Raw genomic sequence first — 12,730 nt, forward strand, 5'->3', positions numbered from 1 at the left:
AAAAAAAACAGGAACAACAAGACACGTCTTCTCATCAAACTTTGATCTATGCCAACATAACAGTTGCTTTTCAGCTTATTTTATATAACCAAAAGAAAAATTCACGTCGAGATATATAACTACCACATCCAAGAAGTTTGTAGCTTCATAAGAATGCAGAGATGTCAATTGATTTAAATTCTGAACAGTTCAAATATTAAGTTTCCACTTACAGCAAGGATGATCAGCAACAACATAATCAACAAATAGGTGAAAGATAGGTTACAGGCCCTTACTGTTCGCAAGCTATTCAAATTTCCTTTCATTTTGAGGGTATCAGCATCTCGATCCAACTGTTGCTTCCAATCAGATAAAAGTGCTTCATCCTGCAATACCCATAGGCACTCATCAGCTAGGCAAGACAGTAAGAACACCAGAAATTATAAAAGAAAAAACTGAAAACAGACCTGTGGCATGTGAATGGTCACTTTGTTGGGGAAAAGCTTTGTCAGAAGTTTAGTTGTCTTGGTCACTTCCTTTCCCCTGTCATGCAACTTCCCAAAACTATCCTGAGGTCAACAAATTTGAGTAGTATAAGCCAGTGGTTTAAGTTTGTAAGGGAAAAAAAAGTCCACGTAAGAGTGACATTGGCACAAGGAACGGATTACATCCAGACAAGAGGAAACCACTTGAACTGCCAGGCTTAGGGTCCCCGATTCCAATTATTTCAGATGTAATAACTTAACGAAGTAGGTGAAAAGAAAAAAATACCTCAAATATGAAAGAAAGAAGTCAAATCAAAGAAGAATTGGCACTTGTTTGTATTTGGTGGACAATATGGGAAGAGAGGAATCAAACAAGTCTAGCGACATTCAGAAGATAAAAATGAAGGGTTTGGTTTTGTTTTATTTTAGTGTAAAAAGGGAAGCATTTAGAAGATAATGAATCTACTTTTGATATTTCAGAATCCTTGTGAGATGACAAAGGATTAGGAGTGTTCTTTCTGCATTTCACCTTGTAATTATGGGAGACTACATAGTTTCTTGGTGTAGCTAAATTTTATTTTATACATACAAATATGTTACCTTTCTCAAAAAAAAAATAACGGAATAAAAGATTGAGAGTACATACCGGGAAAGCCAAATCGAGCAAAGCAGTTTGATTGCTGCCGAATTTGGTGAAGAGCAACCCCCCCGGATGTGACTACAGCGGGCAGATCGGGAAAAGATTAGACCTCACTAATAAATAGTTAAACACAAAGATTGACTAGTTCAAAATAAAAGTTAAAGCCCACACATAATATATCTCCTCCAGAGGAGAAGAAAAGGAGCAAGAAAGCAAAAAGTCTGATAAGACAGCAAAAAATTACGAAATTGATATCACAAGGAACATTTGAGAACTATTTTATGTTGTATCTGCATGTTTAATAACAAAGCATATGATAAAGCAAAAGTTAGGCATTCAATCCTCAATAATATCTCTATTTATAAATTCCCATTTGGATCTCTACAGTCATACTAGAACTTTCTTAGTCAGTCACACCTCTCTGCCTGCTCTCTTTTACGAGAAAACCTGCCCTTGTCGCAAGCATGACAGCAGCTAACTTGTCTATTTGCCTTTTGGGTTATCACACCCTTGGCATTTCTTTGGACACATTTTTTTGAACTCGGACTAATCATGAACCAGATTAGTGGTCTGATCACTGGGTCAACAGCAGCCAAACTACAAGTTAGGAGTTAACCACAAACAAAATATACATCTCTCGCTTCCTTATCCCTCAACTCTGCAGAGCCTTTGCACCTATGTCTTCTTTAATCAATAAACTTAACCAAAGAGACTCACGCCAGAGGGCTCTTAACACACAGCATGCGCAAACCAAAAACAAAATTAATTGTATACCACAACATTTGACAACCTGGAAAGTAAAATACCTTTTCCTTGCGGTTATCTGTATGTGCATGAGATCCAATAACAATGATGTTACCAGGAAGCTTTTCAAGTCGATTTTTAAAAGTTGTATATGATTCTGAACTCCCTGCCATGGATTTCTCAGCATCTTTCATAAATAAAATGAAGGGAGACTTTCTGCTCTCGCTGAATACGACCTTACAAACAGAACAAAATTTACAGAGATTATTAGGTCCTCAGAATAACCAGAAAAAATTAACACAAGTCCAATAGCATTAGTTCTCAAAGTAATTGTAACAATCAAACCTCAAACAACGTGCTAATGAGTAATTTGTCCAGATCATCAGCACCTGTGGATTCCAAGCGTAGTTCGCTGGCTGAAAGAGAGAAAGGGATGACAAATAGCAAAGAAAACTAACTTCAGCATTAGTGAACTTGACAAATTAAAGAGAAAGAAAGTAAGACCATGTGGGCAATACCCTTGCAAAAGAATCCATGACCATCATCACAAAGACCCCCAAAGTTAACTCCGTCTGGTATAGGCTTATCAAACCTCACACCAATTTTTGATAATGCATTATCTTCAAAAGGCAACACAATCTTCCCTCGAGTTCCAAAAGTTGGCCCCCTAGTAATTTGGACCAAGATACACAACGTTAAATAAAGCAGTTCTAAACTGCATTGTAACTGAAGCATAGCCACTGTTTCAGGATAAAATATACTAGCATGACTAATTTACAATCGATTATATGGAAGTTAAGGACTACAATCCAAAATCCCGAAAACAAATTAAATAAGGAGCATAAAAAACAAGCATTGCCTTGTCCCAATAAAAAATGAAGCATTATATAGATTTTTATCTTTAAAAGGTGATTATATGATTCCATAATGGAAGTCCATATGAAATCAAATTATCGAGAAAGCATCGAGATTCAAGTTAAACATAAAGTTAACAACAACAAAAACCAACAAAACAAATGGCTAGTCCCAGAACAAACTTAAATCAAACATCGCCAATTTGAAGCTCCGAAAATTGGAAAAAAAAAAGATATTAAAGGTATCATACATTTGGGAATGGCACTGAATTCAATCAATTCATGCAAGTTGCAAGCCTAATGTTACTTCAAACATATTGTTTTTTTGTTTTTTTGTTTTTTTTTTGAAAACTGTAACTTTGTCTATTCCTCAAAAGTCAGTACACTGATCAGTATTTACAACATGTACTTCAAATTCTACTATCTTTAACTAAATTGAGTCTAGTACATCAATTAAGGAGATAGTACCATTTGAGTATAATTGATTACACCAAAAACATATGTTACTTCAAACATATTGTTAGAAAAAATTACCTATTTCACTGGTAACCCATTGATAAAACGGACTTGCCACCTATCACTTTCATCTTAACAATTATATTTCGAATTTCTTTTAGTTGAATCTCTGTTCCTCCAAAAGCCTCCTATGGGCATAAAGTTAAGAAAATAATTCAAACCAAATCTAGTCTACCCCTTTCCTGCTCCCCATCTTCTTTGTGTCATATATCTAATTATCTTTTAACAGGAAAATACATGCGATCTCACTTTCATGTATCAACACAAAATTCCCATGTCAAGCACTGTTACAACTTCCAAATTGATCCAGATAAAGCTGTAAAATAGTCTGAGCTAATCTTTCCGACATATTCTTATAAGTAGAACGCAAATGACTGTACTACAAACATGATCACTGATCTGACTTGCTGATAACAAAAAAAAAAGAAGTAAAATTCCATTATGATTCTAGACTAAACAGATAAGAAATTCATTTTGCAGATGCATTTAAGGATCAAAGAAATTGGAGAAAAGACCATTTTTCCCCTATTCCATATACATCATATCTACAATAAATGGCAGTTACGAGTCGAGAGGCAGATCTAGGACTTCAATTTCATGTTCAATCTTCAAGATTATGGGTTCAAAATCTGAAGTTTGTTGAATTTATTTATTTTTGACACAAGTAACAATTTTATTCAAACTTAGTCACCCCAGAAAAAGGTGCTAAGTTAGAAACTTTACAAGCATCGAAAAAGTGCTTAAACCCCTCCCCAAAACCCTATACAATTATATATGCCAATTTAACATACTTACTCTCCTACTTCCCCCCACATATTCTGTTTACACCAAAAAAAGAACAAGCTAAGACAATTCATCCTAATTTTCTCGACAGAACTGCTAGTGCCTTCTAAATGTCTAACATTCCTTTCCTTCCACATTGTCCACAAAATGCAAGCAGGAATGATCTTCCACCAGTCCTCCTCCCACCTCGATTCCCAATATTCCACCAATTATTCATTAATGCCAAATTAGAACTAGGTATTACCCAAGTTATCCCTAAAATACAAAAGAACATGTGCCACAGATTTATAGTTGTCCTGAAGTGTAGAGATAAGTGTTCATTGTTTTCACCATCCTGTTCACACAAAAGCCATCTTGAACAAATCTGAAAACCTCTTTTTTGTAGCTTAACTTGAGTTAGGCAAGCTTTCGTAATCACCAACCAGACAAAGAATGACACCTTCACAGGGATATTCACTTTCCGGAATTGTTTCCAAGGACAATTCTCCTTTACAGGACCTCTAAAGTTTGTTGAAATTTTATTATTTTTCACAAATATTTATACCCAGGTAAAAGATATTGGGTTCAGTTCAATCATAGCTCTAAGATACATCCACCACTAGTTACAACTTACACGACCATCACAGGACAAGCAACACTGGACCAAGATGCTTAAAGAGAACAACAAAATCACCATTATCAATAAAATGGGGTCTCCAAATAGGTTATAACTTATAAGAAATTTCTGCATTTGATCGCCTCTGCGGACTATTTTATATTCATTATGAATAACCTTGCAGCAAGATCAAAACTCTTACACTTCCAATTTCCCCATATTAATTGGACTTCTTTATTTTTATTTTTTTTGGGGGGGGGGGGGGGCTGTACCTCAAATACTTTCCTAGTTTCTCTGGCAGAATGGTGGTACAATGAGGAAATTTATAGAGAAAAGTGGAAGACCACCTGCTTCCCAGGGGCTCATAGTAAACGAAATAAATATTAGCACATCAACTTTCATTCAAATGTATCTGAATCTGTTTAAATGAGCAAAATTTACGCCACTTAAATAGAAATATAGATAGCAACCATGTTCATATGTGTTTTGGTTTCCTAGGAAAGAAAAAGAGGAACTAATATGAGTTGATTGACTTAAAATGAGCTCTTCTTAAAGTTCCAAACTCATCACCATGGGCACCATTGCCATTATTGACTAAACTATGTTCTTTTCACAACGTCACTTGTGGCCAGATAAAAAGAAAAAAAATTAAATTTTCTACATTTTCTACACAAGTCCATGAGTCGTCCCACAAATGGACCTGGAGCCTGTTTGGTCAAACTTCCAAAGCTTTTTCTGAAAAGCACTTTAGTCAAAATAGCTTACAGAAAAGTACTTCTGGTGAACTGATTGTGTTTGACCAATCTTTTGATAAGTGTTTCTGAGTATTAAACAACAAAAAAATGACAGCATTTAAGATACATTTATAATTAATATTATTGAATAGGGACACGATTTTAATATTTTTTGTGGAAGACTCTAATTATGTTTTTTATTTTTATTAAGTTAAAATTTAAAACATAAATGGAAATGTACACTTCTAATCAATGTAAATATTTTAAGCAAAAAAAGAAAGAAGAGAAGAGGTTTGTATTTATATTTGAGAAATATATTGGTTAAATTAATGAGAGATAATTTGGTAAATATGAACTTTGGGTAAGGAATCTTTTTAAAGATTGTAGATTTTTAGTAAGGATATTTCGTCTAGAAAGGTTTAAATTTCTGCTTCTTGTCATGGAAGAAGCATAAATATCTAGCTTCTCCCGACCTACAAAAAAGTTGCTTCTATTGCTGCTCAAAGGCACTTTTATTTTGGCCAAACAACCTCAAATCCCCGGAAGAAGTGCTTTTAGGCCTCCTAGAAGCTTGGTCAAATGGACTACTAAAAACAAGATTGAAAACTACATTGTTCCAAATATCTAACATACACAAGTTATTCCACCTTCAATTTATTTGTGGTTGATATCTATCTCTTGATAACCATAATAGTTATACTGCTGTGAGCAAAAGTAGTAAATCATTTCCAAATGCATCCAAATTCAAAAATAAAGAAAAAAGTTTCAGAACAGAGAACAAATACAATGTATACAAAGAACTATAATATAACATCACATAATGTATAATACAACTCATTTTGGGTCCAGAAAGAGTGAATAGTAGAAGGTCTTAAGAAGAAAGTGTTCCCCAGAACTTACCTGGTGGAGTTTGAATATAAACCACCAGAAGCAGAACCAATGAACCTCACTTTGTCACCTAAATATTACCAACATCCTTTATTAGGGTAAAAGAGCAAAAGAAACTGTAGGATGCTTATATAGTCAAATCAATCAAAAAAAAACTAGATGCAGTAACAATTAATAAATATTAGAACCCAATGGCAATACCTATCTTGAACAAGGTATTCTTTGATGTCCCGGCTAAAGATGGTACATTGCCAATCTCCATCTTTGGGTGTGCTTCCAAACCCAAAGGATCAGTCAGAGTGTTAGCATTAGTTACTTGACCAGATGATGACTCATTGCCCTTAGACAAATCAGGTTCTCCAGGAATCTGTTTGGAGTTAGCAGAAATCTTATGTGCACTGCCTCCCTCTTTTAGTAATTCAGCCTCCTTTGCTGATAGACCCTGAATGACAACATAGCAATCCATAAGAGAGAACATAACAATTTAACAGCAGTAAAGGGGCAAGAGTGTGACAAAACCAAACGTGAAAATTTTTGTTAGATAATTCCAGTATCTACAAAATAAGAAATAGAACACAGATTCCCACTGTTGCAAATTAGGGAGACATGTGAAATCCCCCCTACCCAACACACCTGGAGAAAAGAGAATTTCTCCAAATTTTGATGTACTCCCATATCGTCCAATATGTCAACCACTCAACCTGGCTAACTGTCCTTTTAGTGACCAAACCAACATATAACATTGTTTCTGTTTCATATATAAAGATCCAGAAAGAGGTCCATAAACACCAACAATGTTGTCCAGGACAAGCGGGCAAAGTAAGCAATCATACACAAAGTTCACGTGAAAAAGGTAGGATCTAGGAATCAAAGTATTTCAGAAACAAGAGAGGTGAAACACGACTAAGAAAACCATGATAAGGTTATCATGCAATCCACCCTCAAAAAAAAAAAAGATAACATGAATATCGTCTTACACCCAAAAAGGAATGGCTATCAAAGATGAGCAATTTTGCTCCATAATAATGAGCGAGTGCCTTTGCCAGCATCTCCTGATAAATCTCAGATCCTGCTATACAAAAGCATAAGTAGTTAATACGCAAATATCAAAATTTACTACCAAGATTCTACGAGACAAACAATTCATAAGAAGCTTTTCATCAAAAGTTACTAAGGAAAGCGACTTACCTGCAGGGCCTGAGAGCAGAATTCTTGGGTTGATAGTGGATAACTCAGAAGTATATTTTACTTGTTCTTTATGCTTCAGGTGTATATATGAAGCCGCAATCAGCACATTTTTTGTGTTCTCGCTGTAAGATCAGATATAGAATGAATCTTCACTAATCATGGGAATTGGATATATTAACTATTTAATAATGTTAACAACTATGGGATTGCTAAACCAATTAATAACAAAAACGAGTCACAATTAATCCTGGTAAATAACCCAACAGAATTTTTAGCACTAAAACGCTCACTCACTCACAGTAAGGACCAGAAATAAAACACATTCTTTTAGCAACTAAAATGAGGTTTTGTTAATAACTCAAGTAATGCACTTACTGCATCAGGCCACCTGAAAGAAATCACATTTTTGAGTTTGAACTTTCATCACATATAAGACAGACATAAAAATCAGTAGATCCGAACTTTATTGGAGAATAGGGCTTCATGCTGCTTAAAAATTTGCAAGGTTATTTTAGTAGTGAAGAAAAAACAACTGTATGATATTTCACACAGAAAAATGATGATATGATTACCCCACACAAAAAAAAAATCTGGGGAGAAGAAAGAGAGGAACTACATGCTGCAGCCCATACTCCCGCTTGTACGTTATAAGAAGTTGTATTACCATTTAGCTTCAACAAATTCCCCAAACTTTTTTCCAACTTACCTTAAATACACTTGTTTTTCAACTTCTTCTTTTTTAACAGCTAACAGGTAAATATTGATTATATTACTGAATAAGAAAATAATAATCAGCCTAGCATTAAGAATGTGCCAGGACATTAGAAACACAGAAATCCTCCAATATAAAAAAAAAATGGCGGATTCTTTCTGTACAAAGTACTATTCCTGATTTCCTGTAGAGAAACAATGAGCATGCTATTTTCATCATTGACATCCTGCAGGTTGCACCAAAAAGTCAAAATCCATAAATATCTGAATTTGATCTTCGGTATAGCATCTACTTTACTTTTGAAACATCTCGTAATCCTTTCCTTCCACACCACCCAACATGACGAGCAGGAATTGTGTTCCGAATCCTCCTCAAAGGTTTTCTTACTGTTCCCCCAACATCCCAGCTGATAAAAAGTTCCTTGCTGAGTTGGACGTAGCGGAAGCTATACTTAATCAGTCAAAAAACTAGGAACAATCTGCCTTGTCACTGGACAAACTTCAACTTAAATATTGTCCAAATACCTACTAAATTACTGTATCCCCTAACTCAACCTCCTAGTTGTCAACAAGCTTCTTACTAATGATAAACTTTTAGCTCCCACATAGGCATAAAATTTTGAAAGAAATGCATTGAGGACATGTACAATTATATTTTAAATTTTAAATGCCAGAAAAAAGATTAAGTTAGCTTCTTTGTTTTTCCTTTCTAGCAGTAGCATTTCACATTCAACTAATACCATTTTTGCCACATGAGTTAATGCACAAAGTTTTTGACATGGAAATTGACCAAAGCAAGGGCAATAAAAACAGCTTACTTGAAAGAGTGTGTAGTATGTGAGGACTAAGGTGCAATATTGGAACTTCACAGATAAGATATGATTATGACTCTCGTAACACATTGGCATAAGTTGTTACACGTTAACATCATTCAGGAACAAGTTCCTGGGGCTTAAAGCAAAACCTACCTCATTCAAGTTGAACAAGAAACTACAAAATACACTCATAAATACCATATCATTCAACTCAAACAGAACATATAGCATATAAACCAGTTGCATATTAAGTATACGATGCAAATGGGATAATCCATTGTGGTCTTGGAGAATACCTCAAGTAATATGGGAAGCTATCAAATGAAACATCTAGTTGTTGTCCATCAACTATTGCAGCATGAATCTCTTCTTTAAATACTGCACATCTTAGAGACACCCCTGCTGCAGAAGCTGGTATTGAATCTCTGTTCCACTCTCTTTCCTCTGGCATCTGTCCATATATAATTCTAATTAGTTCATCTCACATATCAGCGGGCTCAATTCCATAATAGAAGACCAAGAAGAAATAAATCAGTCAGACACTTTACGTTGCCTGCCTCTCTGCTATCGTTCAGGTTTCCATCAAGCGGGGGAATTTTGCTAGTCAATGAAACATCGGCAGCACTGCTGCTGCCAACATGTGCAGCTGAATCGACTTCGAGGCCATCAAGCTCATCTTCATGAATAACAGGGGAAGAAGGCAGCTCATTCCCACTAACCTGAGACGTAGGTTTCAAGCGCGATGGGTCTTGCCTCAGGCTTGAAAGCGATGCCAAAATGGAAGCACCTGCTACAGCTGACGCATCTCCTGCTCTTCTCTCAACGCGAAGCAATTTTCCTGCACTGGTCCTAACATCTGAAGGAGGTGACTTAACTCCAAGCTCATATGGCAGCTGCTCAAATATCTATACAAGAAAAAGGTTAAGGATATTCCTACAAATTATGTGGCCAAAAACGTAAACAGAACTTTACAAAACCCAAAAAAAAATCTGAAAAATAACAAGAGAGGTAGGAATTTAAATTTATTTTGAATATAATATTTACATAATAATCAAGAGATGTAGGAAATTTGGAAGCGACTTTAAGGATACATAAGCATGACTCCCTGTAACACCAAAAACAAGCTCATCGCCTGAATTGAGAATGCAACTAGTGCTTCTCCGAACTGTCTTTCCATTAACTTGCACAGATCCTTTGCCCCTGCTCTCAAGCACAGCAACCCAATTCCCTTCATGCTGACGACCATTTCCACAAACAATGAGTACTCATACTTAATATACACAGTATGAAGTTCATCTCCATTAAAAATAACACCAAAATGAGCACAGATGTAGTTATTCCAAGCAGTGGAATTTCATATGCAGTGGTTCAAAGCCAAGTATTGGCAAAATCTCTGAGCTCACCCAAAGATTTTCTATTCCAAATAATTAGCACAGTTTCAGCCAACACAGAGAATTTCTGAAACTTTTCAATAAAATTTCAGACCAGGAATGTGAATTTTAATCAACATGGTTGATAGCTGTTACAGTCTAGCACCAGAGATTCATGAAAAAATGGCTGGGCCACGCCAAGTTAGATAGTGCCACAGATTTGTTCTTATTGCAATCTCGGAAAGAAACAGTGTGTGAACTGACAAAGAAGGGCAGAAAAAGAATCCAAAAAAGCCAAAGGAACTTTTTCCTTTTTTTCCTAAGCCAGTCTATTAATACCATCACTAGCACAAGGAATAGTCTTAAAACCATGGGCAGATGGCAACAAAATTTGAGAAATATAATCAGGGTAAAGACAAGAAATTTAAGCAATACCTGTGTAAGCCTTATTGAACATAAGGTTGCACTAACTGTTTGTTGCTTGATAGGAAGATGAGCATTTTTGCTAGAACCAATCAAGAAATTTGTAGCTGAAACATGAATAGTTGGGTTCTGCAGCACATACATGAAACCAGTAACAAATCCATAACAACAAAACATAAACTCCGACCAAGACAAAAAAAAAAATCTAGAACCAACAAAGTTCACCTGAGGAAACTCTGATATAAGCCTACACCAAGGCGATGTTGTTTCCGAACCTTGATTCAGCTTCCTCAAAGTCACCGAACTCCTGGGCTTATCAACTATAGCAGGCGTCGCCCCTAAAACCCCAGGAAAAAAAATTACTTTAAACATGATCAAGTAGACAAGACAGTAACTTCAGTTCAAAAAAAGTTACCTTCTGCGATAGGAGTTGCTACAACGGATACGGAAGGTGCATCTTCACCCTTAGCGGCGGGAACGGCGGTGGTCTCACCGTCGGGAGCTGTAACGGCGGCGAATTCCGGCGGGTCAGTAGAAGACAACTCCTTGGGATTCTCCGTCGGTGGAGGAGACTTGGGTTTCTCCGACGACTCCGCATTATTATTATTGTTATTATTATCTACTACCTAAAATCATCCACACAAATAAAATCGATTCACCGAACAGGCAGATAAATTTAGAGTGAGCTGAAGAAGAAAAAGAAAAAGATTACCTTTTGTCGCTTAGAAGAAGAATCATCGGAGGAGGAGGCCGACCGTTTAACAGTCGACGGCAGAGATCCACTTCGTCTCGTCGCAACCATTTCTCCGGAGACCAAAAAACTCTGGAGAGAGATAGAGAGAAAAAGGAGAGAGAGAGAGTTGTTTGGGTTTCTTCTTTGGTGTGTGAAATTTATTATATATTAGGAGTAATAAATAATGTATTTTGAGATGTGAGTAGCCGTGGGTTGGTGCGGAGAGGATGAATCCAAAATTATTTTGGATAGGAGTATTCCACCTTCACACTTTTTCTCACACTTTCTCTTGCTTCTCCCTCGCGTTTGGACATAAATTGATTGATATAAAAGTAGGAAAAAAAATAAAGGGGAAAACATTTAAAATTTGAAGTACGTTTGAATTTAAAAAATGCACTTACAACCTCTTTCTCATATTCATCTGTCAAGGCATGACATATATAGCAAACAGTTAGCTTTTTTACAATCAGTTATTGTGCTTGATTGGGGAGAGAGTGCTAGTCTGACTGTCGGTACGGGTATGCTAATAGATAGTTAATCTTTCAATCCTAGAATAAGAAAGTAGCTTATCTGTCATACTGGTTTGCTTCATTGAATGTGTCGATCTGCATTCTATATAAGGAATTGATTGATTTGCATCCTTGTCTGGCAGTTAGCTAAGCGAGAAGTTGTGATCGAGGAAGTCACGCCCAGTAGTGTCTTTATTTAATTAGTCCTAGTACTAGATACTAGATAGGCAAGTCAGTCATCGGTGGCATAAGATTCTTCTTTGCTTGTCTAACCAAACCAGGTAGCAAATATGTTCATATTTATAACTTAAAGGAATATAAGTGATTATTTAAGAGGAAAATTTTTCTGTTTAGTTTATTATTAAGTCGTTGAGAATGAGAGAATAACAATTTTTACAATATTGAAGATGTAATATCAAGACATTTGGTTCAATGAGAAAAGTTAGTTTTTCGTCTCGAGATTAAGGACAAGAGAGTTACAGTATTTTGTGTTGTGAACATCTAATATCAAGAGAGAAGTTCAATAAGATGAGTTAGTTGTAAGGATAAGGAAACTGAAACGCTCACATTGTTGAATGACTGATACTGAAATGCAAGCTCAATAAGATAAGTTAATTGAAGAATTTAAGTGGACTTTTTCTTATGTGAAACATAAATACTCTATTGATTTAAACAATGAGAAACAACTTTCACAATAAAAATGGATCATGTGTTTGTTTATTTGACTAAGCCAAAATTACGAAAAAGAGTCTTAGAGAAAAGA

General features: G+C 35.7%; 1 protein-coding gene across 2 annotated transcripts in view; it reads right to left on the reverse strand.

Moving 5' to 3' along the window:
• The window catches only part of LOC107014416, a 19,158-nt gene extending 7,540 nt beyond the window's left edge, over nucleotides 1-11,618 (reverse strand). Inside the window, exons 1-17 of one of the 2 annotated variants that reach the window (XM_015214316.1) lie at nucleotides 11,438-11,618; nucleotides 11,141-11,351; nucleotides 10,951-11,063; nucleotides 10,738-10,854; nucleotides 10,024-10,167; nucleotides 9,481-9,837; nucleotides 9,229-9,383; nucleotides 7,407-7,528; nucleotides 7,196-7,287; nucleotides 6,420-6,660; nucleotides 6,231-6,288; nucleotides 2,367-2,515; nucleotides 2,194-2,264; nucleotides 1,911-2,084; nucleotides 1,111-1,182; nucleotides 447-548; nucleotides 276-365 (exon numbers count right to left, since the gene is read on the reverse strand). In XM_015214316.1, the coding sequence (XP_015069802.1) occupies nucleotides 276-365; nucleotides 447-548; nucleotides 1,111-1,182; nucleotides 1,911-2,084; nucleotides 2,194-2,264; nucleotides 2,367-2,515; nucleotides 6,231-6,288; nucleotides 6,420-6,660; nucleotides 7,196-7,287; nucleotides 7,407-7,528; nucleotides 9,229-9,383; nucleotides 9,481-9,837; nucleotides 10,024-10,167; nucleotides 10,738-10,854; nucleotides 10,951-11,063; nucleotides 11,141-11,351; nucleotides 11,438-11,527 (2,358 nt within the window). In that variant the 5' untranslated portion in view covers nucleotides 11,528-11,618. Of the gene's footprint in view, nucleotides 1-275; nucleotides 366-446; nucleotides 549-1,110; nucleotides 1,183-1,910; nucleotides 2,085-2,193; nucleotides 2,265-2,366; nucleotides 2,516-6,230; nucleotides 6,289-6,419; nucleotides 6,661-7,195; nucleotides 7,291-7,406; nucleotides 7,529-9,228; nucleotides 9,384-9,480; nucleotides 9,838-10,023; nucleotides 10,168-10,737; nucleotides 10,855-10,950; nucleotides 11,064-11,140; nucleotides 11,352-11,437 lie in introns of both variants that reach the window. The other variant, XM_027915164.1, reaches the window with a different exon arrangement.
• Between the last annotated feature and the right edge of the window lie 1,112 nt (nucleotides 11,619-12,730).

The sequence above is a fragment of the Solanum pennellii genome, chromosome 3 (assembly GCF_001406875.1).
Source record: "Solanum pennellii chromosome 3, SPENNV200".
Classification (NCBI taxonomy): Eukaryota; Viridiplantae; Streptophyta; class Magnoliopsida; order Solanales; family Solanaceae; genus Solanum; species Solanum pennellii.